Source organism: Papio anubis, chromosome 6 (genome assembly GCF_008728515.1).
Source record: "Papio anubis isolate 15944 chromosome 6, Panubis1.0, whole genome shotgun sequence".
Lineage (NCBI taxonomy): Eukaryota > Metazoa > Chordata > Mammalia > Primates > Cercopithecidae > Papio > Papio anubis.
The window spans coordinates 29,954,144-29,977,624 of record NC_044981.1 but is presented as its reverse complement, the minus strand read 5'-3'; the positions used below and the strand labels follow the sequence as shown (position 1 = coordinate 29,977,624).

The following is a 23,481-nucleotide window of genomic DNA, read 5'->3' as shown; positions in this document are numbered from 1 at the left end:
GCTGCCAGATCAGTGTGATCTCTGCAGGGTGGAAGCCCAGGGCCCAGCACCTCAGGGTGATATTACAGTCAGAGATGGGGTCATAGTGGGTGCTGATGGGGAGTACCTTTGGGGATCTGAAGAAAAGGGTCAGAGGAAATTTAGAACATTCATTTCCCTTCCATAGGCCATTCAACAGGGCTCACTGATCGCCCTAAGAAGGAAAGGATTTTAGGAAGAGAAACCCAGACACCAACATCTACTCTAAGAGTCCAGGGGGAACATTTTCCTTTTTCAAAGCAGAGTGAGGCAGGATATAGTTGTGGGCACCAGGTCTGAAAGGAGGTGAGGGGGTCCTAATTAAGTAGTGTCAAGGTCACACTGAGCAGGGCCAGGGTTAGAACAAGCTCCAAAAAGAATCAGGATGGAGGCAAAAGATAAGGTCTGAGAGAGACAGTTCGGTTCTTCAGGAAGTAGCTGCAAGATCATGAAAATTAAAAACTTTTATGCATCAAAATATACTATCAAGAGAGTAAAAAGACAATCCATGGAATGAAAGAAAATGTTTGCAAATCATGTATCTGATAAGGGTCAGCGGCGCAATCTTGGCTCACAGCAACTCTGCCTCCTGGGTTCAAGTGATTCTCCTGCCTCAGCCTCCCAAGTAGCTGGAATTACATGCACCTGCTAATTTTTTGGTATTTTTAGTAGAGACAGGGTTCCACCATGTTGGCCAGGCTGGTCTCAAACTCCTGAACTCAAGTGATCCACCTGCCTTGGCCTCACAAAGTGCTGGGATCACAGGCATGAGTCACTGCGCCCAAACACTTACATATTGGGATGCTTTGGCAGAAGCCAGAGGGGATGTAAGAAATACAACTACTCCGAGACAGCCATGCTGTGAGAACATCAAAGCTAGCTAGGGAGCAAGGATACCTGGAGAAGCAATGAGGTGCTAAACATGCGAGTGAAATTTCTTGGGTCTTCCAGACCACCTACCAGACACCAGCTAAATGCAGGTATGTAAGCTGATTTCATATGGAACAGAAGAACCACCCAGTCAAAGTCTTTCAGAATTCCTAGTTCACAGAACCAGAGGAAATAAATCATTATGTTTTAAGCTCCAACATGAAGTGATTTTTTTATACAGCAATTGATAAGCAAACACAGGGTTTGTAAGAGAAATAAAACTGCATTCTGGGAATAGTAAATTTGGTTTGTACGCTTTTGGCATAACCTGATTAGCTGGCAATTAGCAAAAAGGTCAGTCTAGGAATTCTGTACTTCAGTAGGCTTTCTAGGGATATGGAAGAAAACATTTTAGTTGCTTATTAAGAAAACTCTGAGAGTTTACCTATGGGACACAATTGCGAAATGTCTGTTGGTGTCCTTTGTTAGCACCTTTGACTTTGTTAGTTCAGGTGTGGGCCATTTCTTTATTAGAATTTTATTAAAGATAACTTTGAGATTGGGAAAAAACTTGAGTCTTTTCTGACTCTGAATGGGCCTAGAGGATATGAACATTCTCTGCTGCCCCATATTTTTCCCCTTGTTTAAAAACAGCAGCAGTGGCATCATTCTCTCCAGCTCTTCAGTCAGCAGTTATGGCTGCCCAAACATGGAATGCCCTAAGGTGGCTCAGGACATGGATAGGGAACTGGGGGCATGGCCTTGGAAATGCAAGCTGCTGAGTGAGGCCAAGTGGTCTATGGAAATCATGATCTCCCCGCATGGTGGGATTACAAAGGTGACCAAGAAGCACAGACAGAAACAGAAGAAAAGGGAATTAAGAGTTGAAGTACCCACAGAACAGACTCATGGAATGTAAAACAAGTAAACTTTATTTGGGAGACTAGGTGAATCCATCACTGGTCACTGGAACCCTGAATCTGCATTTTCTCCTCAGGAAGGTGGTCTGAAATGGAGTGTGCTGTGTTTGGCAAGGGCTGTAGTGGTTTGGAATCTGGGTAAATGAGCAGAATCAGAGGAGCGGAATTAGTTTTCTGACTGTGGTACCTCTCACACCAACCCAGAACCTGTCCATGGGTCCTCTTCACTCTATGTTCTCCGTTGTCCCGATCCTCTGAGGTGTCCTCCATTTTCTCCCTCATCTCTCACCTGCTTGGTTCCCGAGCTGGGCCTCAGGCCGGTCTCCCCAGAGTAAATGCCCGGGATCATTGAGGAAGCGTTGGCTGCGCTGGCATGTTAGGCAGGTCTGTACTGTCCAGCGCTGTCCCCTGCAGCCTAGGGTGAACATGGGAAAAAGCGTGTCCAGGTTCAGAAGTAACGGTCTCTTGCTGCCAGTTTTGCCTCCAGTGTTTTTCAGTAGGTATCCCCGCTCCCCCACCACACCCCCAATTTGAATGCACATTTGATGGTGTCAGGCCCGCATAAGCTCCATCAATTTCCTGGAACCCGTTAAGATAAAGTTCAAACTCCTTAACTAGACTTCAAGAACCCGCCTGTTCCCCTCTCCAGTCTCATGTCTTGCCCTCCTATCTCAAACTCCAGCCTCCTGAACTCTCATTTCCTTGACAGCACCACAAGCTCTCTTGTCTCAGAGTCTTCACACATGCCTAGAATTTCCATCTCTCACTCCCTTTGCTTATCATGAACTTCACCACTGGCATGAGTAAGTGAGCATTCTACTCCCCCAGTTAATTTTTTTCTACACCATTTTGTTTCTTAGTCTGTCCCATCAATCCATAATTTCAATGAGAATAATGAATCTAGCACAGTACCTGACACATTTTAGAAAGTAAGTATTTGCTTAATGGTGATGAATGGTGATGGGAATCATGTCATCCACAAAGCCAAATAACATCTGTTATTGTGCATGGGTGGGGATGCCTCTTAAAGTAACAGCTATTCTCTACTGCCCACATTGGAAAGAAAAAAAGCCAAGCCCAAATCCTACTTTGTGCAAGTGGAGTTAGCAACTTAATTCAAACCCGAAGAAGGAAGACTCCTGCGAATCCCACACCCAACATCCATCAAGAGCGAGAAAGGCGCTGTTGGCCTCCAGTGGGCCCTCTCCCCCTGCCCCGCCCCCAATGCTCCGCAATCGTCCACCTCGGCTGGAGCACTCACGTCTCTGGCGCTGGGTGCAGGTGAGGCCCGGGACGAGGAGGGAAGAGCAGCCTCGACAGAGAGTCCTCTTCACCGAGGGGTCCCTGGGGGCGGAGGAGGACAGTGGTCCGGCGTCCCCGCTCCCTCTCGAGTTCCTCCCGCGTCCCGCCCGCCGCCGACCCCGTGAATGTCTCACCGCCGCAAGACGAGCCGCTTCGCGATGGTCCTCTCAGTGTGGCAGTAAAACCTCGCTAGCGCCTGGTTCTCGGGGTCCTGGGCAAGGACACAATGGGCGGCCTGCGGGAGGGGAGCGGTCACTCTGGGGCGCCAAGCACCGTCCCCTTTGGGGCGCTTGTCGCAGACTCACCTGGTACAGAAAATTGAGCCTCTGGAAGGCCTCGCGGTCCTTCACCGACCCCGCCATCAGCGCCGCGCTCCAGGGCCGCCCGCAGACCCGCCCCTCGCACAGCCCCGCCCGGGCGTCCGCGCGAGGCCTCCTGGGAAGCGTAGTCCCCGCGCCCTCGGGCGCCTCCCCCAGGCCTCACAGACTCATCTGTTCCGAAATCCATCCCCAGCAATCCATGCCCAGGGTCCCTTTATGAGTTTTCAGTGCTTTTGTCTTCCTCAAGCTCATGACCAATTATATCACGTAGAGACCTAGTGCAGCAGGTGAGGATCTTACATCGGCTAGACATTTTCAGGACAGAAGGCTGGTCTCTTTATGTAGCTAGGTAAGGGAGATGGTTGTGTGCAATTTATACCCAGCTAGAGCTTCTGCTCTACTCTCCTGAAGTCAGAGGCAGATAGATGCCTGTAAGATCTACAGAGGGACAGCACAGAGGTAATACATTTAAAAAAAAAGCACTGGTGCCAGTGGGGGTGAAAGTGGGAAGGATCATAAGGGTGCTGGAGGGAGGGAAAAGGACTCCTGGTCCTCAGAAAGCAGTTTACTCCTACTATTCCACCTACCAAAGAAACACACTTCCTGTTATGCAGTGCTGGACACACAGTCGGTGATCTTCACTTTCTGAGTGAATGGTTTCTAGGCTTAGGTACAGCACAGAAATCTGTCAACAGCATCCCCTGTCCCTGAAACTTCACCTCACACCCCTCCCTCTGACCTCTTCTATCTTTCATTTCTTCTGTCTGGTGTCCTGTGACTCACAGTGACTATCAGTTACTGAAGTGAGAAGCAGAGGGACGTGAATTGGAGAAGATGAATGAACCCTGAGATGGGGAGGGCAGCATAAGTCAGGAGAGGATAAGACTTCTCTCCACTCTCAGACCCGGTGCCAGGCGGGGGCAGACAAGCAGGGCTCCAGCTGGGAGGAAGGACAGGCTGAAACCTCCTCTGGAACTAGTTTCACAAGGGTCCTCAGACTCAAATGAGAGAGGTGTGTTTAAAATGTAGATGTAGGCTGGGTGCGGTGGCTCACACCTGTAATCCCAGCACTTTGGGTAGTGGAGACAGGCAGATTACTTGAGTTCAGGGGTTCGAGACCAGTCTGGCCAACATAGCAAAACCCTGTCTCTACTAAAATTAGCTGGGTGTGGTACGGCATGCCTATAGTCCCAGCTACTCTGGGGGCTGAGACAGGAGAATCGCTTGAACCTGGGAGGCGGAGGTTGCAGTAAGCTGAGATCACACCACTGCACTCCAGCCTGGGTGACAGAGTGAGACTCTGTCTCATAAATAAATAAACTGTAGATGCCCAGGCCCACCCCAGACCTTGACTAACCACTAAGGGTGAGACCCAGGAACATGCATGTGAACACCCAGTGATTCTTACACATCAGTACAAGGCTGTCACCAAATTACCACACAACACAGAGATCACTTCAGTGGATCCTTTGTTCCATATTATTTTAACCAACCAAAGTATCTTGCCACAAAGAACCACAGTCAAGGCACAAAGGTAAGAGGAGGAGAGTCTGGACAAAGTCCTGTTGAGGTGGTAGGAGGAACTGAAATGCCCTCAATAAACTGCAGATTCTTCTCTCAGTCATTTCTGTGAAGATTACCCGAACAGCAGATAATCCAAATTGGTTTAGTTTGGTTTGGCATGCATCACTTTTACCTTTTATGACAACATATGTACCCTATAAGTTGTTTATTTTGGCCTAACATGAAAATCATTTACATTCTCTGAAAAGGGAAATGGCAAAGGGTGAGGGATGGCAACAAACAAGCAAAAACCTGGCTTTTGTTAACACCAGTTCCAGGCCAGATGCACACAGGCCAAAGGAAGTTGCCTATCTGGCCCTTCCCTATGTACCACCCTCTCCCACTGTCTTAGGGTGAGAAAGACTCCACTACCTTTCTTCCTTTCTGGCTTGGACACCTTGGCCAGGTAACAAGGCTGACAATTTGGGGGTAGCTACTTAGTAACATTCTTTAAGGCCAGGGCTTTGGATACAAATACCCTTCTCTTTCCTCTAATACCTGACTCTCCTTTCCAAGTTCCCTTGGGAACACCGTGAGAGGATAGATGTGTCTTGCAGGATCTCTTCCACCTTGCCCCTGGAGAGGAGCAAAGTGACTGACTTATTGGCATAAAGAGGCAGGCAATAAGCCAACTCTGCGGAAGGCTGAGGCAGGGACCTGGGTTCTCTGCTTTCCTTTCAACCTCTCCTTCTCCCCACATTCCCACCTCTGGTCAGTCCTACCCATAATGGCAATCTTGCCTTTAAAATAGAAGACCAAAGAAACCTCCCTCCCTTTCATTAATCTCTAGGAATCTATTCCTTTAGCCCACTCCCCTGACCTTCCTTCTAGCCTTGTTGATGTCCAATCTCTGCCCTCAGAAAAACTCCTCAACATCTAGACCCATGAGAGCATCTGTCATTCATCTTTCTTGAATTTAGAGGTACACAGACCCCTGTAATCTACCTCAAGAAGCAAGACTATCCTGGGTCAAAGAACTCCCTAAAAAGATGTGCAGGGGTTTCTGTTTCCTCCTCTGGTTTGAGCAAGTCAGACCCTCACAGATTTTGTTTCTGGAAAAGCCTCTCCTTCCTTTCCAACCCGTCCTTGTGCAACAGAAAACCTGATGGACTTCAGGGTAGACAATCGTCTGGGAACCAGCTCCCCACCCTGACAGTTAGGAGGGAGTCACAGCTGTGCTGTCTCATCCAGCCCAGTCCTACCTCCCCCTCCACACAAAACCATCCTAGAAACCGAGGTGTTTCTCCATGATGATTCAGGACTGGAACCAGGTGGACACGAAGACGTTCCAGCAGGACACAGGAAGGAGGCCCGTAGCACTTGACCCTGCCTCACCCCAATTATTCCCACATCCCAACCTGTCACTCCCAATCTGTTGGGGGCCTGATGGTAAGTGGTGCAGCATTCTTCCGTCCAGCCCGGATGCCTGGGTAGAAGAGGGGCCAAAGTTTCTCAGTAAAAGTATCAGTGAAGGTGTAGATATGAGAGCGGTCTGTGACATTGTAGAAAGACAGTGTGCCGGCCTCATAGTCTAGGAATATGCCTACCCGCTTGGGTTTCACTTTGATGTGCAAAGGGGTAAAAGGTGTGGTGGTGGCCGCATATTTGTCCCCATTCCATAGCCGCACCCGCCAGTAGCCAGTCTCAGGGAGTGGAGTCAACTCGCCCTTTCGGCTCACGGAGTCCCGGCATACACCCACTGCCCAGTGGGTCTTGTCGCCCACCTCCACCTCCCAGTAGTGTCGACCTGAGGTGAAACCCTCAGTAGCCAGGACGCAAGGGTAGAAGGTGAAACGCCTTGGTGTGTCAGGGAGATCCCGGAGTCTTGTCTCCACGAACTTGACGCTCTTACGATCCTCCGACAGGACTAGGTTAGGATGAGCTGTCTCAGGGTCCAGGGTCACATCCGCTGGCGGGAGAAGCCAGAGTGGGGAGCTAGATGAGGATGGGAATAGCTAAATGCCCCTGCCTCACTCTTCCAGCCTGCCTTTACAGAGCCTGGTCCCTTAAAGGTCCCCAGAACAACACGGTTTGGTTAACTTTCTCAATCCATGGTGTCACCTAAGGGAGGGGAGAAAGCAATGGCTCACTTCTCAAACTGACCCTAAAGTAAACAATAATCTCTTGAGTCTGCAGTGGCTGGTAATGTAGGTTCCCGCCTGGTCCTCTCTTCATCTCCCTCTGATATTATCATTTATCTAACTACATAGAGAAGTACAAGGTGTAGTCTGAGAGGCAGAAAAAACAAAGTGTTAAGAAGGATGCAGAGCAAGACAGCATATGGTCTAGGGATAGGGTGACCATGTGTCACTGGCCTGGTTTATGACTGTTTATCCCTGCATATTCACCTTAATATAATGACACTCCCTTTCAGTTTCTTTCTTTCTTTCTTTTCTTTTTTTTTTTTGAGATGAAGTCTCACTCTATCCCCTAGTCTGGAGTGCAGTGGTGCGATCTCAGCTCACTGCAACCTCTGCTTCCGAGGTTCAAGCAGTTCTCCTGCCTTAGCCTCCAGAGGAGCTGGGATTACAGGCGCCCACTACCACATCTGGCTAATTTTTATATTTTTAGTAGAGATGGGGTTTCACCATGTTGGCCAGGCTGATCTCAAACTCCTGACCTCAAGTGACCCACCAGTGTTGGCCTCCCAAAGTGCTGGGATTACAGATGTGAGCCACCGCGCCCGGCCATTCAAGGTTATGCAAGTTTACATGGTAAATTATATAATCACTCTACCCGATCTTTGGCAAATTATTTAACCTTTCTGGGCCTTGAAAAAGTATGCACCTAAGAGTAGGTAACACTTAAGGCTTCCTCTCACTCCAAGTTCTGTGACTCAGGGTGAGACTAAAAGCCAGATAAAGGGGTAGGTGTTGGTGGGAGTAAGAAAAGTGAGAGATGAGATAACTGAAACCCATATAAGGCAGGACCTAAAAGCTTTCTTCTCTCTAGTGGTTCCTTCTAGTTTCCTTTTGGGAACAACTCACCAATTAGCTGTTTAAGGATTTTCCTTAGGGCAAAGTACTGTCGGGGGAAATTGCTGAAGTTCTTTTCCAGCTCTATGGATACTGAAGTCACCTCCATGGTCTTCACCTTCTCACATCTAGGAGGGATAGGGAGATAGGGGAAGAAAGGGCAGGGTTAGGGAGAAGCTCCAGCCAAGTGACTATTCAGATGTTAACATCTTTAGGGAGAAATGAAAATTCTCCATCTTTCCACTTTCTTCCTCCTCCCTGAAGAGCTCACCTGTTGCTTTCTTTTACTAATCCAAGGAGAGCTTTATGATCCCGTGGACAGATCCTCATTTTGAGAGTGAGCCTCTAAACTTTCTAGGAATATTCCTATATTTCATGCAAATGGATGATTGCCCTCCCTGTTCTCCCAACCCCTTCCTCCTTCCATCTTGTTTGGACATAATTCCACCCACTGGCACAAGCAGAATCTGGTTCTGCTTTATCATTCTCCTTCTCAAGAAGTCCTGATGTTCAAAGGGGAAAAGGGATTGTTCTTCCCAATAATTTGTTCTCTACCTGGCATCATGGGCATAATGAACATTCTCCCATACCCTGCTCAGACACTACATGACTTTCCCAACCTTACCCCCAACCCAAACTCTTGACTGTACTCCTCCTCTCTAAGCCAGGACCTAACTCACTCAAAGAGATACAACAATCACTTACTTTTCCAGGGTACTTTTGACATCCTAGAAGGAAGGAGAAAAGAAAGCAGTATTGGTCCTGGTATTCAGTGGTCCTGAAGGCAAAAGGTTCCCCCTCCTCCCAAAAGTTCCACAGCTATAAAATAGGCATAGGATAAACTGAGGGTCACACAGTGCAAGAAGAGCTCCAGGGGGACCTAAGAGCACTTCTCCCAACCTAATCCCTACTTTCAACTTTCGGTCATCATGAAGCCTGGTCATTTATATCACTTCCAAATGATTTCTTTTATGCTTGTCTTTGCTCCTCAAGGATGCTGGGAGCTCCCTACCGGGGACAGGGATTGTGACAGTTCTTTACTCTGGTCCCCCAAGTACCAACCACATATCTCAGTCTCCTTGAGGATCAGTATAGAGTTCCAGACTGGTGGCATAGGAACAAATCACACATTCCTATTACGGTTTGGTATTCCCTGTCTTGCATTAGTTAATAAACATTAATAACTGGCCAGGCACAGTAGCTCACGCCTGCAATCCAAGCACTTTGGGAGGCCAAGGCGGGTGGATCACTTGAGGTCAGGAGTTTAAGACCAGCCTGGCCAACATGGTGAAACCCTGTCTCTACTAAAAATACAAAATTGGCCGGGTGTGGGAGTGTGTGCCTGTAATCCCAGTTACTCAGGAGGCTGAGGCAGAAGAATTGCTTGAACCCGGGAGGCAAAGGTTGCAGTGAGCCAAGATCGCACCACTGCACTCCAGCCTGAGCAACAGAGCAAGACTCCATCTCAAAAAAAAAAAAAAAAGGAAGAATAAACACATTAATAACTGTGTGCTAATACTGATTTGTGAATATTTGGGATCCAGAAGACAAAGAAGACAAATCTCTGTCCCACAAGGATTTCCCAGTTTAATGTGGAAGGCAGAACACACATACATGAAAGGACACAGGAACAAACACCAAGCAATACGTAACACAAAAATAAGTGTACAATGAAGCCTCACTGATTCAAATGCTGGTAATCTAATCTCTAAGGTAAAAAATATGTTCCCTACAGTTTTGCTAACACCATTCATTTACTGAAGAGAACAAAGTATTTCAAATATTTTAGAGGTATTATTGATATATACATAACAAAAGCAATATATTATTTAAACATAATTTCAGGCATACCTCATTTTATTGCACTTCATTTTATTGTGTTTTGTTAACACTGAGTGTTTTTCAGCTAGATGGTTTGTGGCAACCTGTGTTGAGCAAGTCTACTGGCACCATGTTTTCCAACAGCATGTGCTCACTTCGTGTCTCTGTGTCACATTTTGGTAATTCCCACAATATTTCACACTTTTCATTATTATATCTAGTATGATCTGTGATCAGTGATCTTTGATGTTACTATTGTAATCGTTTTGGGGCACTGTGAACTGCATCCATATAAGACAAACAACTTAATTGATAAATATGATATTTTATGTGTTCTAACTGATCCACTACCAGCCATTCCCTCATCTTTCTCCACCTCCTCTGGCCTCCCTATTCCCTGAGACACATACAACAATATTAAAATTATATCAATTAATAATCCTGCAATGGCCTCTAAGTGTTCAAGTGAAAGAAGAGTCACATGTCTCTCACTTTAAATCAAACCTAGAAATGTTTAAGCTTAGTGAGAAAGGCACATTGAAGCCAAGATGGGCTAAAAGCTAGGCCTATTGTGCCAAACAGCAAGCCAGGCTGTGAATGCTAAGGAAAAGTTACTGAAGAAACTTAAAAGTGCTACTCCAGTGAACACATGAATGGTGAGAAAGTGAAACAGCTTTATTGCTGAGATGGAGAAAATTTTAGTGATCTGGATATAAGATCACATGATTCTCTTAAGCCAAAGCCCAATCCACAGCAAGGCTCTAACTCTCTTCAGTTCTATGAAAGCTGAGAGAGGTAAGGAAGCTGCAGAAGAAAAGTTTAAAGTTAGGTATTAGTTTGAAGGCAAAAGGTTCAAGAAAAGAAGCCATTCTGTAACAAAAATGTGCAAGGAGAAGCAGCAAGTGCTGATGCAGAAGCTGCAGCAAGTTATCCAGAAGATCTTGCCAAGATTATTGATGAAGGTGGCTACACTAAACAACACATTTTCAATGTAAACAAAACAGCCTTCTATTGAAGGAGGTGCTATCCAGGGCTTTCACAGTTAGAGAGAAGTCAATGCCTGGCTTCAAAGCTTTAAAGGACAGGATGACTCTCTTATTAGAAGCAAGGGCAGCTGGTGAGTTTAAGTTGAAACCAGTGCTCACTTACCATTTCAAAAATCCCAAGACTCTTAAGAATTATGCTGGCCGGGCGTGATGGCTCAAGCCTGTAATCCCAGCACTTTGGGAGGCCGAGACGGGTGGATCACGAGGTCAGGAGATCGAGACCATCCTGGCTAACATGGTGAAAACCAGTCTTCACTAAAAATACAAAAAATTAGCCAGATGCAGTGGCAGGAGCCTGTAGTCCCAGCTACTTGGGAGGCTGAGGCAGGAGAATGGCGTGAACCCGGGAGGTGGAGGTTGCAGTGAGCTGAGATCCGGCCACTGCACTCCAGCCTGGGCAACAGAGCAACACTCCGTCTCAAAAAAAAAAAAAAAAATTATTATGCTAAATCTACTTCCCCTGTGCTCTAGAAATGGAACAACAAAGCCTGTTTACAGCATGGTATACTGAATGTTTTAAATTAAAAAAAATTACTTTTTGTACAGATGGGGTCCTGCTATATTGCCCAGACTGGTCTCGAATTCCTGGCCTTAAGCAATCCTCCTGGCTCGACCTCCCAGAGTGCTGGGATTACAGATGTGAGCCACTGTGCCTAGCCTTTACTGAAATTTTTTTTTGGGGGATGGAGTTTCACTCTTGTCACCCAGGCGGGAGTGCAATGGCATGATCTTAGCTCACTGCAACCTCTGCCTCTCGGGTTCAAGTGATTCTCCTGCCTCAGTCTCCCAAGTAGCTGGGATTACAGGCGCCCGCCACCATGCCCAACTGATTTTTGTATTTTTAGTAGAGATGGGGTTTCACCATGTTGGCCAGGCTGGTCTCAAACTCCTGACCTCAGGCAATCCACCTGCCTTGGTCTACCAAAGTGCTAAGATTACAGGGATAAGCCACTGTGCTCAACCCTTCACTGAAAATTTTAAGTTGAGACCTACTGCTCAGAAAAAAGATTCCTTTCAAAATATTACTGCTCATTGACAAGGCACTTGATCACCCAAAAGTTCTGATAGAGATGTAAAATCAGACTCAAGTTGTTTTCATGTCTGCTAATACAACATCCAATTGGCAGCCCATGGATCAAGAAGTAATTTTGACTTTCAAGTCTTACTTAATAAATATATTTCATAAAGCTGCTATAAATAGTGATTTTTCTGATAGAACTGGGCAAAGTAAATTGAAGGCTTTCTGGTAAGGATTCACCATTCTAGATGCCATTAAGAACATTCGTGATTTGTGAAAAGAGGCCAAAATATCAATATTAACAGGCATTTAGAAGAAGTCTATTCCAACCCTTATGGATGACTTTTAGGGGTTCAAGACTTCAGTGGTGTAAGTAACTACAAATGTGGGTTTTCAAAGATTTTCAAAGAAGTTCTACTGTGAGTAAAATGCTATTAAACAGCATCACATGCTCAGAGATATCTTTCATAAAAGGAAGAGTCGAAAGTAAACTTCGTTGTTGTCTTATTTTAAGAAATTATCACAGTCACCCCAATCTTCAGCAACCACCACCTTGATCAGTCAATATTGATACAAGACCCTCCACCAGCAAAAAGATTATTATTCCACTAGGAAACCCAACAAATTAATGTGACTTGCTTTATCAAGATACTCGCTTTATTGAAGTGGTCTGGAACTGAACCCACAATATCTCTGAGGCATGCCTGTATCCTTTAAACTATGTTTCTGTTCTTTGTCAGCAGTACATAAATCAAATTTCAGGACTTAAAAGTAATGGTAACTGCATTTACAAAATTTTTAATGCATAGTTTTTCACTAACTCAGGCTAGACTTCCCTCCTTTCAAAAGAATGAATCTTTTCTTTGGAACAGATTAAGCACATAATTGCTGACAAGAGATAAGAACACAAAAATGATTAGAAGGGGATGGGAGAAATCAGATCAGCTTTTCTGTAGCAAAGACCCTTTAAGTACACCTGGCAGAAAGAACGGGATTTAGGGAAGCAGAGCAGAAGAATGAGTATCCCAGGCTGACAAAACAGCCTATGCAAAGCTACACTGCACTCGGCCTGAGGGGCTATGCAGGGGCAAAGGTCGAACCTTAAGCATCTCGAAGCCCGACTGTAAGCACTTGCCCTCCACCTCTGCAGCCAAGTGGGCCAGGTCCCGGCGCTTGTCCCCAAGGTGGGCAGCATTTTCTCGGAGTCGCTGCAGAATGTCCTGTTCCTCTTCTTCTAGTCGTGAAAGCAACACCTGCTGCTCTTCATCCAGCCGCCTATGAAGCTCTTCAAACTCCCTTAAGATCTGCTGTCGGCGACTTTCCACTAGTCTCTGAGAAGAGGGAAGATGTTATATCAGCAGGGTCAGTGTGGTATAAGGAAGCCTTTCTCTCACCCACCATACGTATGAATTAACACAGACTTCCAGTTTCACTGAAAATGGTTTAACAAAGGCTGGGTGTGGTGACGCATGCCTGTAATTCCAGGCTAAGGGAGGTGGATTGCTTGGGATCAGGAGTTCGAGACCAGCCTAGGCAACATGGTGAAACCCCAACTCTACAAAAAATAGACAAGACAGAAAGGCAGAAAGAAAGACAGAAAGACAGAAAGAAAAAAGAAAGAAAGAAAGAAAATGAGAGAAAATGGTTTAACAAGACAGGGAAGACAAGAAAGACAAAGACAAGAAAGACAAGAACGACAAGACAGAAAGAGACAGAAAGACGGACAGACAGAAAGGAAGAAAGAGAATGAGAGAAAATGGTTTAACAGAACACTCATGTTTTATTCCACTGGAATTTCCTTCTGTAAAGAATGGCTCCATCACTATCACTCCCCTACTGATGACTTGGTAGTGAAGACCACTGGGGACATATATATATATATATTTTTTGTTTTGTTTTGTTTTTGAGACGGAGTCTTGCTCTGTTGCCCAGGCTGGAGTGCAGTGGCCGGATCTCAGCTCACTGCAAGCTCTGCCTCCCGGGTTCATGCCATTCTCCTGCCTCAGCCTCCCGAGTAGCTGGGACTACAGGCGCCCGCCACCTCGCCCGGCTAGATTTTTGTAGTCTTTAGTAGAAACGGGGTTTCACCGTGTTAGCCAGGATGGTCTCGATCTCCTGATCTCGTGATCCGCCCGTCTCGGCCTCCCAAAGTGCTGGGATTACAGGCTTGAGCCACCGCGCCCGGCCATATATATATTTTTTAACCTAAGATAAAAAACTCAATAATATGATGACATGCACTATTACAGATATCAGAGATATCTGTGTTATTATCAACTGTAAAGTTCTAGTTAATTCAATCGGTCGAGAAAAGGAAAGTACAGGCTGAGCATGGTGGCTCATGCCTGTAAACTTAGTGCTTAGGAGGCCCAGGTGAGGGGATCACTTGAGGCCAAGAGTCCAAGACCAACCTAGAAAACATAGTGAGACTTTGTTTCAACTAAAAAGAAAAAAAAAATTAGTCGGGCGTGGCAATGCACATCTGCAGTCCTAGCTACTCAAAAAGCTGAGACAAGAGGATGGATGGCTGGAACCCTGGAGTTTGAGTTAGTGTGCTGTGATTACTACTGCACTCCAGCCTGGGTGAGATTCTGTCTCAAAACAAACATGAAAAACAACGAAACGAAAAGGAAAGTACAAATACTAAAAAGTTAAAAATAAGATTGTCATCTTTTGCATATTGCAACACATCCACCAGATAAAAACCAGAGAACTGTGAAAATATAAGAATCAGTAAGAATTCTATGGGTTATTATAAAATATACATATGTAGGTTTCAGGGCTGAACTTGTTAAATTGTTTCAAGTCACTTCAGAGAATTGGCAATTCCTACCCCAGGAACAGGTTACAGAAGTTTGTTAGTAATTTAGTTTCTTGAAATTTGAAACATGCTTTCTTTAAGCCAGCACATAGACTTGAGCCTCTAACATTCCTGAAATTTGGTAATATAGGATTCAAACACCAGCCATAACACTTTCTGAGAATTATCAGTACATTCTCTCTTCTGCATCTACACTACAACAAATAGTGATCTCCCTAAAGAAAGAATTCCCCAAGCATCACGTGATTGATGGTGAAGCAAAGTGAGAAGCAGAGACTGGGACTCTAGAAGGAAGTGGATAGGAAACGAAAGGCAGGCCTGAGGGTGAAGAGTGGGTGGGGACGCAAAGCCAGGATGGGCCTGACAAGCGTGGCATTTGTGGATTCAAGCTAGTTCCTGGCAGAAGCTGACTAGCTCTTCTAGTTTAGGGCTACTTGCTGCTTCACTTTCCATCACTGCCTTCTCAGTGTACATCTGAACAAAACATATTCTCACATTTGCCCTCAATAAAACACAGCCTTTGTGTGTGTGTGTGTGTGTGTGTGTGTGTGTGTGTGTGTGTGTGTGTATGCATGTGTGTTTGTTTAGGTAGGGGTGCAAGTTTAACATTCATGACTGTGATAAATAGGAAGCAAAAAGGCTCTTCCTGTTATAAACCAGTAATCTCTTCTCTTTTTTTCACTCTATATTTTAGGGCAGTGGTTCTTAATGAAGGTGTTATCACCCTCTGAGGATATTCTGGAAATGGGCACATCTTCTTGTTTTGCATAGTTGGGGAAGCTCCTGACAATGACACTAGCACTCCTCCAATGACAATCCAGCATAGTGAACTGACCTGCAACATTTTCTAATGTTCTGCTGGGTATTCAAAAACATAGGCCTGGGCTTGAATACTATTTTATGTAGTATAAACACAGAGTAATTCTTACATGGTTTTACCATACATAAATTTTTCAGCAATAGCTAAATAAAACACAAGATTATATTCTGTTATACTTAGAACTTTACCAAAAGTTATTATTATGAAAAATCATATCACCAAGAGCTAAGCTACTTAGTGTTTCAATCACATTGGCACACATCCATCTCAGTCTGAATTTGTATTTATGTGTTGCTGATAATGACACATATAGGTGCAAGCATATAACCAGCTACACTGTAAAGTCTTTCAGGGTAGTCATGCCCAAATATTACATACTACATTTTATCATCAATTATGTTTCATTATATTTGGACATGATAGACTCTTTAAAATTTAAAATTATGCACATAGGTTATTTTACCTGCAATTTTCAGTTCAGCATAATTACAAATTATTTCTAAAAGGGGCATTGAGTCTGATGAGGGAGAAGGAGGGAGAATTCAAATGGTCACAAGAGGAATGTTGGTGGTAGTTTTGGAGATCACTGACATGACAATTTACAATTTTAAAAAACACATGACATTTCTGTTTAAGCATTTAGAAGGTTTTAAAGAAGTATATTTCCATCTCTATTCTTTACCTTCAAGAAGGTGACCAACATGAAGAAGAAAGCTAATGACTAGCGATAAGCACCATTTTCATATTTTTAGATTTCTCAGAAGGCCTCTAAAAGAACAAAAAACTAAAAGTTCACATTTGTAACCAAAATTGGTTCAAATTTTAAAAATTTCAAATGCTTACTTTGCTAAAATGTGTAAGGCACTAAGGTAATAATACTTGCTTTCTGATGAAATGTTGTCATTCATTTAAAAATTCATGTTTCTATGAATCAAAACTTGTATTTAGCTTCTGGTGATCCCTACGTCAACTCTTAAAAGCTCATCACTTCTTTGGGAAACCTTTAAGGAGGCCAAATTTCTATGTTGTCTTCTTATGCACTTGCACCTGTGCATTTTGTGCCATTACTAATTTTCTCCACTTAACTTTAAGCTCAAGGAGGGCAGGAACTGTGTTTTGGCTCATCATTGTTCCCCAGTGTCAAATACAGGGTTTGGCCTAAACCAGGAGCTTAACAAATATTTACTGATTCACGAAGAACTAGCATTCCTGGTTTTGCCACTTACTGGCTTCATGATCTTGGACTAGTCACTTACTCAAGGTCCATTTCCTTCTGTGTAAGCTGAAGGTAATAATACCTACCTTAAAGAGTATCTAAGTTTACTCCTACATCTTACTAAAGATGGCCTCAGGAGTTCCTTCTATCTCTTTCTCGTAGCTTCTCTATGTCTCACTTATCCCAATTTGGCCTGAACTTCAAGACCCTAACAACCCTATAAATCCGGAATGTCATGGATATCTAATGAATTAATGCATAGGACTCAATTCTAGTTATTTTTGCTACAAATGATAATTGTTCACTGTTCAACAGAAGAAAGACAAGACACTAAAATACCATGCTAAAAATAAGGCAATGCTATAAAAGAGGTGCAAAATTGTATGAAAATTAAGAACGTTAATTTCTGAAGTGTCAGGAAAGGCTGCATAGGAAGTGGCTTTCATCCCGTCTGAGAGATGAATAGGATCCTATGGTGGAGGATGGGGAGGGGAAGAACATTTCAGGACCAACATCATCTAGCATACTTAAGCTTACTTGAGTTTTAAGAATGTGGTCCTAATGTCATTGGATAGTTCTTCTGAGACTCTTGGTCAGCTCCTTTTCCCTTTCTCCCCAGTGAATCTTCCACATTCTCCTCTCTTCAAGTCCTCTAAGAAACTCCCATCCCTGCCTTCTCAGCAGAAAGCCTCCTTTGCTGCTTTAACAAAAAAAGGAGACCAAGAGGCACGAACTCTCTCAGCTCACCAGATGTAAGATATTCTGTCTGTTCTTCATCTCTTAAATCCCTCTTAGTACTTAATTCATGACAAGTAATTTAAGTACAATGTTTAATGACAATCAAGCCTAATAAAATACCATCATTTTTGAGAGAACTACATTGTTCTTTCTTTCTTTCTTTCTTTTTGAGACAGAATCTTGCTCTGTTGCCCAGGCTGGAGTGCAATGGTACGATCTCGGCTCACTGCAACCTCCACCTCCCAGGTTCAAGCAATTCTCCTGCCTCAGCCGCCCAAGTAGCTGGGACCTGTACACAGGTACGTGCCACCAGGCCGGGCTAATTTTTTGTTTTTAGTAAAGACAGGGTTTCATCACGTTGCCCAGGGTGGTTTCAAACTCCTGAGCTCAAGCAATCTGCCCACCTTGGCCTCCAGAATTGCTGGGATTCAGATGTCAGCCAGCATGCCCGCCCAAGAACTGCATTTTACTAATGAACTGGAACTGGTGGATTAAATAGTGTATAGTTAATACCCTCATAGACAAATACCCTTCAGAGCAGCCTACATGGGATTGCCTGCCTTTACCTTGAGCTCACCGGGCTTCTTCTCCTCAGAGGACTTGCAGCGAGTGATCTCCTGCAGCTTCTGTTCCAGGGGCTCCAGACACTTCTGCAGTTTTTCCTGAGGGGTAGGGAAGAAGTGGGAGAGGTGACATTTGGGGTTGACTGGTACATTTCTCATTCAGAGATTAAACCATTTGTTTTAAACCATTTATTTGCTTCCTAGCCATCTTACTGCCTCTTGATCTGACTTCCTTCCTTGCCTGTCATTTGGGATGTCAATTTCCTACAGTCTGTCCACATCACCTTCTCTGCTCACCCAACTGTCCTCTTACTGAATTTGAGATAGCTGTCACCAACTCTATGTCCTTTCTCAACTCTTTCCACTTTCTTACTGAGACAACTGCCTATTACCATCAAAGCAACCTTCTGTAACCTGATATTTTTCTTTAAACCTGTCCTCCCATCCACCTCTATCCACCTAAAATAAAAACATGCTCATTATACTGTAAAACATGGTTATTATACTGTAAGTTACCTGAAACCTTGTTTTCAAGAGTAACATAATTAAGCAAAGTATATGATAAAATGCTAACACATTAATCTCTGTTCCCTTTATTCAAACATTTTCCTTTGTCTCGGCAGTGAGTTAAATGATATGCCATGTTAACCATTACCTGGAGAAGCTACAAACAACAGAATGGTTCAGCTTAGTCTGGCAGGTATCAGTCTCAAGCGATATTACCTATGCCCAATAACCAATGTGAAAGCAAGGAGCATTCTGAGCAGGCAGGCAGAATGAAGAAATGAGACTTTTCAGTTCCTCCTAAGTTTAATCTTTTCCATGTGGTTTCATTCATTTATGAAAAATATGATACCTTCCAAGACCACACATACCAATATTCACCCATAAGACTCATAATATTCACCCATAAGACTCATATGTATTGCAAAAGTCAGACAGAAATTTTAGGACACTTCTCACCATTGTTCTTTTTCAGGCTAGAGGACAACTGATCACACATACTGTGTGCCCCTGCATATGCAGCTCTGAGAATACAAAGTGAGTAGTAGGAGCTTAAGATCTCTACCTAGGGACTATCTCATCCTCTGCCACTCCTCTTTTACCCACACTGACATCATGTGTCTGCTTCCCCACCTTGTACTCCTGTGTAGCGTCATCCAGTGGCACAACGGTGTGGGCCCGGTGGGTGTGGGAAATTGCACAGATTAAGCATACAGCCTCCTGGTCCTCATAACAGAAAAGGCTGAGGGCCTCATGGTGTTGGGGGCAGAGGCTCTCATCCCGGATCTTCCGCTTGACGGCCTGGAGCTGCTTGGCAATTTCCACCATACTGCCTAGTTGCCGATTAGGTCGGAGACTGCGGTAGCGGGATGTCTTTCGACAGACAGGACAAGGGAAGTCCCTCTCTAGGTCTTCCCACCAGCGGGTGATGCAAGCTTTGCAGAAGTTGTGCCCACACTCAATGATGACAGGTTCCTTCAGATACTCCAGGCACACAGAGCAGCTTGCCTCCACCTGTAAGTTCTCCAAAGCCGCAGCTGTAGAGGCTGCAGAGGCCCCAGCCTCTAACAGACTTGTCTCTGCCATAATTTAACTTGGTAGTGGGGAAGAGGACAGAGAAAATAAAAATATTAATTGGAGGTTTTTTTTTTTTTTTTTTTTTTTTTTGCATCCCTGGCCCAACATTTATCCCTGTTAAGTCCTAACTCCAGATTTGCCCAATCTTGTTAATCTCCATCTTCTCTTTCAATCAATTCAACCTCTTTGTTTCTCCATTTCCAAAACTTGTGACTCCCAGCCATCAACCTTTTTTTCTTGTTAGTAAACTGACACACAACCCCCAATTTATCTATCTTGTCTCTTACCTCTGCTTTCTCTTGTTAGAAAGAGAAGCTTCTTTCAACTCTAGCTCAGCATACTTCTCCTGATCCAGGTTCATTCCACTTGTGTCTTAGAACCAATAGTTCCAGACCACTGTATCCTCGTTTGACATACGTTTCTAATAGATAAGAAAGGAATCTGAGAAGTAAAAAATGTCATAAAAATATTAACATTTCTTAAATTAAGCATATTTTAAAGTTTAATGTTATAAGGGCTTTATGATGAATCCACTGGAGTCTAAGCTTGATTCTCTGACACTGTTCTCTCATTCTTCTAAATCACAATATCCAATCTTTTGGCTTCCCTGGGCCCATTGGAAAAAAAAGTATCTTGGGCCAGACATAAAATACGTTGACACTAATGACAGCTGATAAGCTAAAAAAAAAAAAAAAAAAAGTCCACGCATAACTTTTGTTCTATCAGCCACCACAAAAGGTCCATGCATAATTTTTGTTTTACCAGCCACCACAGATAAGTAAAAAGAGTCCTCCCATTCAAAAGGTTAGATACCAGTGTTCTAAAGGCTAACAAATGGAATGAATGAAGCAAAGGCAACCTTCTCTTTCCAGGAAAATCTGAAATTATTCTTCCTTTTATCCATCAGACTAGCCTAAAGGAAGTCTGCTCTCTTCTTGGAATGACATATTTCATGCAACATTCCATTTCTATTGTGTTCATTTGGACACTCAGAACTGCTGAAAACTGATAAATTATGGCAACTATATTAAATAGTACATTACTGAGCTCAGGCCAACAACTTCTTGTAAAGAGAACAAGAAGTCTATTTATAGTGACTGGAATCTTTCAATATAGCTATTGATAACTAACATCCTGGGCATACTGTGTCTCCAACTAATAGGTTCTGGAGTGGTTGGGAATTAAGAGACAGAAAAGAGGCAATGAAATCTCCCTCAAGTGCAGCCTCAGAAGAATTGGAAATGCATAAGAGAGATTTATAAAACACAACGCTGGTCCCCCACTCCATCTTAAAACGTCGTTACTTTTAGCCATGGGTAAGTTGATGTATCTATCTCCATAACCCTTTCTCCTCCTGACCCCCATCCTTCTCTAGGGACCTACTGGAAGGAAGGAAATTTGGTAGATCTATGTGCTGAGAGATAAGTGGCCATGTAATGAGGTAGGTTAACAACAATTGTTCCTGTATATATTGTTGGCACACACAAATGTGTTTGGAGTAGGAGCTGATAACTTCTTTGGACTTGAATTTTTTCTGTCAGCAATAGGAGAGAAGTTCAGATGATTTCACTCTACCTGTGGGAATCCAACTTTGACTTGTGGTGACCCTACCCCTTCCTCAGTCTTTTACAAATTAGGTGGTCTCCTCACCTGAGATGAGTAGAACTGTATGCACAGTAAGGCACCAGGACAGATCTAGACTGGCAAAGAAGTGGTGAAAGAAATGGGGAAAAGGTTAGGGAAAAATGGAGAGGACTCTAAACTACAGTCATAGTGAGACCTTGAGTGCCTCTGGGTTAGTCCTTCGTCTCCCTCTACTCCTTGTGTCTCAGCTGAAGGGCAAACTTCAGGGACGATCTCATTTTGTTTCAACCACTGTTCAGGGTCCCACCTTGCGACCCTCTCCTGAGAGGTTGTCCACAACTCTGTCCCACCCCCGTCTCCATCTTCTTCCGCCAGATCTGGGGCAGGGGGATTGGAGAGGGGAAAGAGGAAACGTCGTGGATAGCAGGGTAGGGAGGGATGCGTGTCCAGGTGAGGAAGAGGTGTGACGTGAAGGTGGGATGCCCGCCGCTATGACGCAGCTGAGACCCGCGGTGACTGCGTCAGAGTTTCACCCGGGGAGGTGAGCAGCAGCGGGACGGGGGAACGGCGGGGTAGCCAAGCAACGCCGGACGCGCTGACGTCGCCGGGGCGGCAAAACGTCCGCCCGGGCCCGAGGCGGGCGGAGGCAGCTGTGGTTACGTGCGGGGGGCCGGTGACGCAGTCGCGGGGCGCTGGGACGCGACTTGCGGAGCCGGCCGGCGGGGGCAGGCCCCAGGCTCGGGCGCGGCGGCGGGACAGCACCTACCTTCCCGGCTTCGGGTCCGGGAGTGCGGGGCGCGGAGCCGCCGGAGCGCTGCCTCCCTCCTTCCTCCTCCCCTCGCCCCCGCCCCGCGGCGCGACACACAATACTCGCCGGAAGCGGAAGCCGCGCCGAGGCTCGTGTCAGTGGAAGCTGGGGTGTCGGCAGGCGGCAGCGGCGGGGTCTAGCGGTGGCTGCGGAAGGAGGAGGTGGAGGAGGGCTGGCGATGAGAACCAGCAGGAGGAATCAAGGACAAGAAGGGACCCAGAGGGGCAGGTGGCTGAGATGCTGGCGTCCAGGTGACCCGAGGAATCCTCTGGAGATAGAGGCCCGCGCATGCGCGTGCTCGAGCGCTGAAGCCCATGGCCCGCAGGGCGCTGGACGGGCGCCCCGGCCGGCGAGGCTGTCCCGTCCAGGCTCCAGGCCCCGGCTCTGGCCAGGCGCCGCCGCTCCCCGGTGCAGCTGAAAGTCGACGAAGAGGGCGGGGCGAGGGCGGCTTGTGGACTTCCACACTTTTCCTCTCTTCGGGCCAGTCCGGGGAGAGGGTGGCTAGCTGTGGCGGCGGCCAATTACGTGGCGGACCTGCGGGGCTCAGCTGGCACGTCACTTCCGACTAGTGGAGTTTTAGCCTTTTAACATTCAAGGATTAGGTAAGTTCTCCCCCGGGTAGACTTCAAATACTCTTTGTCCTGCCCCTGCTTGGCGAAGTTTACCGGAATTATCTACCTACCCCGCTGGAGTGGGAGCCGGGAGAGAGCTGGAACCGCGACTCTGCTGCTCACCTTTGTGTCCTTAGCTCCTTCGCATGGGGTCCGACCGCAACACGTGCGCTGGATAAACGCTCGTTAACTGGGTGAGAGCCCAGGCCTGTTCTTTCTTCTGGGGCTGTGACTTGAGTTTCTCAGCAGGAGCAGATAGTGTTTGTGTAGGGACTGCGGACTTTTGCATTACAGCCTCCCTGCTTTGCTCGCTTGCTGCTGGAAGCTTAGCAGGTCTTGTGATTTTGGAGGAAGTGGGTGAGGTGATGAGGCCGGGAAGAGTATGCTGGGAGAGGTGTCAGGGGCCCGGGAAGCGGTGATGGGGCTGGGGAGGGGTTAGTAGTGGGTAGAGGTGTGAAGAGGCTGAGGAGGAGGGTTTAGTGCTAGGAGGGGTGTGACACGGCTGGTAGAAAAGATAGCTTGCTCCGCCTCCCCGCCCCCAGCACTAGTCCTGGAGAACATTGATTGAAAGAGATGAGCAAATTTTGATGTACTCTCCTTGGTGAGAAAGTGCCCTAATTTCCGGTGTAAGTTGTGCTGCTGTTTACAAACACCCTGCATTATTTAACCTCTCATCTTGGGAGCCAGAAACTATTTACTTGTAGAAAATATCCAGTATCTAAGGTATAAAGATTTGGGATCACACATGCTAATTCCAGTTGTCTACCTTTACTGTTCCTTTTTTTGTGCCAACAATTGAAGATTAAATTTGAGAAAATTACATTTGATACCTTTTTTCACGTTGCTATGTATCCATTAGGGATTTTAGCAGCAGCACTTGTTCTAA

At 45.5% G+C, this 23,481-nt stretch overlaps 2 protein-coding genes and 1 long non-coding RNA gene across 12 annotated transcripts in view; 1 reads left to right on the top strand and 2 right to left on the bottom strand.

Moving 5' to 3' along the window:
- Positions 1-1,799: 1,799 nt before the first annotated feature.
- On the bottom strand, positions 1,800-4,514 carry RPP21 (ribonuclease P/MRP subunit p21). Of its 2 annotated transcripts, none has more exons than XM_009204716.3 (5): positions 3,416-3,540; positions 3,245-3,345; positions 3,070-3,152; positions 2,098-2,223; positions 1,800-1,942 (listed from the first exon to the last, which is right to left on the bottom strand). In XM_009204716.3, exons 1-5 carry the CDS (start codon positions 3,470-3,472, stop codon positions 1,845-1,847), a joined length of 465 nt encoding a protein of 154 aa, XP_009202980.2. In that variant the 5' UTR covers positions 3,473-3,540; the 3' UTR covers positions 1,800-1,844. The 2 variants fall into 2 exon arrangements, with proteins under 2 accessions (XP_009202980.2, XP_009202981.2); XM_009204717.3 differs by having other exon boundaries at positions 1,882-1,944; positions 2,093-2,223; positions 3,416-4,514.
- Positions 4,515-4,882: 368 nt separating this feature from the next.
- TRIM39 (tripartite motif containing 39) lies at positions 4,883-22,471 on the bottom strand. Of its 8 annotated transcripts, none has more exons than XM_017957744.3 (8): positions 21,943-22,471; positions 19,880-20,033; positions 19,149-19,608; positions 18,015-18,110; positions 12,954-13,184; positions 8,674-8,696; positions 7,981-8,096; positions 4,883-6,902 (listed from the first exon to the last, which is right to left on the bottom strand). In XM_017957744.3, exons 3-8 carry the CDS (start codon positions 19,599-19,601, stop codon positions 6,355-6,357), a joined length of 1,467 nt encoding a protein of 488 aa, XP_017813233.1. In that variant the 5' UTR covers positions 19,602-19,608; positions 19,880-20,033; positions 21,943-22,471; the 3' UTR covers positions 4,883-6,354. The 8 variants fall into 8 exon arrangements, with proteins under 8 accessions (XP_017813233.1, XP_009202985.1, XP_017813232.1 ...); XM_009204721.2 differs by having other exon boundaries at positions 19,880-20,013; positions 21,943-22,029; XM_017957743.1 differs by lacking the exon at positions 21,943-22,471 and adding an exon at positions 21,484-21,794.
- Positions 21,787-23,481, top strand: part of LOC103883590 — a 41,826-nt gene continuing 40,131 nt past the window's right edge. Inside the window, exon 1 of one of the 2 annotated variants that reach the window (XR_001901679.3) lies at positions 21,787-22,586. This is a non-coding gene — a long non-coding RNA (uncharacterized LOC103883590). The remainder of the gene's footprint in view (positions 22,587-23,481) is intronic. The other variant, XR_001901680.3, reaches the window with a different exon arrangement.

Coding starts and splice junctions, on each gene's coding strand:
- RPP21 (XM_009204716.3), bottom strand. CDS start 3,472: ATGGCGGGGTCGGTGAAGGACCGCGAGGCCTTCCAGAGGCTCAATTTT. Junction 3,153..3,244: donor AAGCGGCTCGTCTTGCGGCG/GTGAGACATTCA, acceptor CTCCGCCCCCAG/GGACCCCTCGGTGAAGAGGA. Junction 2,224..3,069: donor CTGCACCCAGCGCCAGAGAC/GTGAGTGCTCCA, acceptor TGTTCACCCTAG/GCTGCAGGGGACAGCGCTGG.
- TRIM39 (XM_017957744.3), bottom strand. CDS start 19,601: ATGGCAGAGACAAGTCTGTTAGAGGCTGGGGCCTCTGCAGCCTCTACA. Junction 8,097..8,673: donor GTCAAAAGTACCCTGGAAAA/GTAAGTGATTGT, acceptor TATCCCTCCTAG/ATGTGAGAAGGTGAAGACCA. Junction 6,903..7,980: donor AATCCTTAAACAGCTAATTG/GTGAGTTGTTCC, acceptor TTCTCCCGCCAG/CGGATGTGACCCTGGACCCT.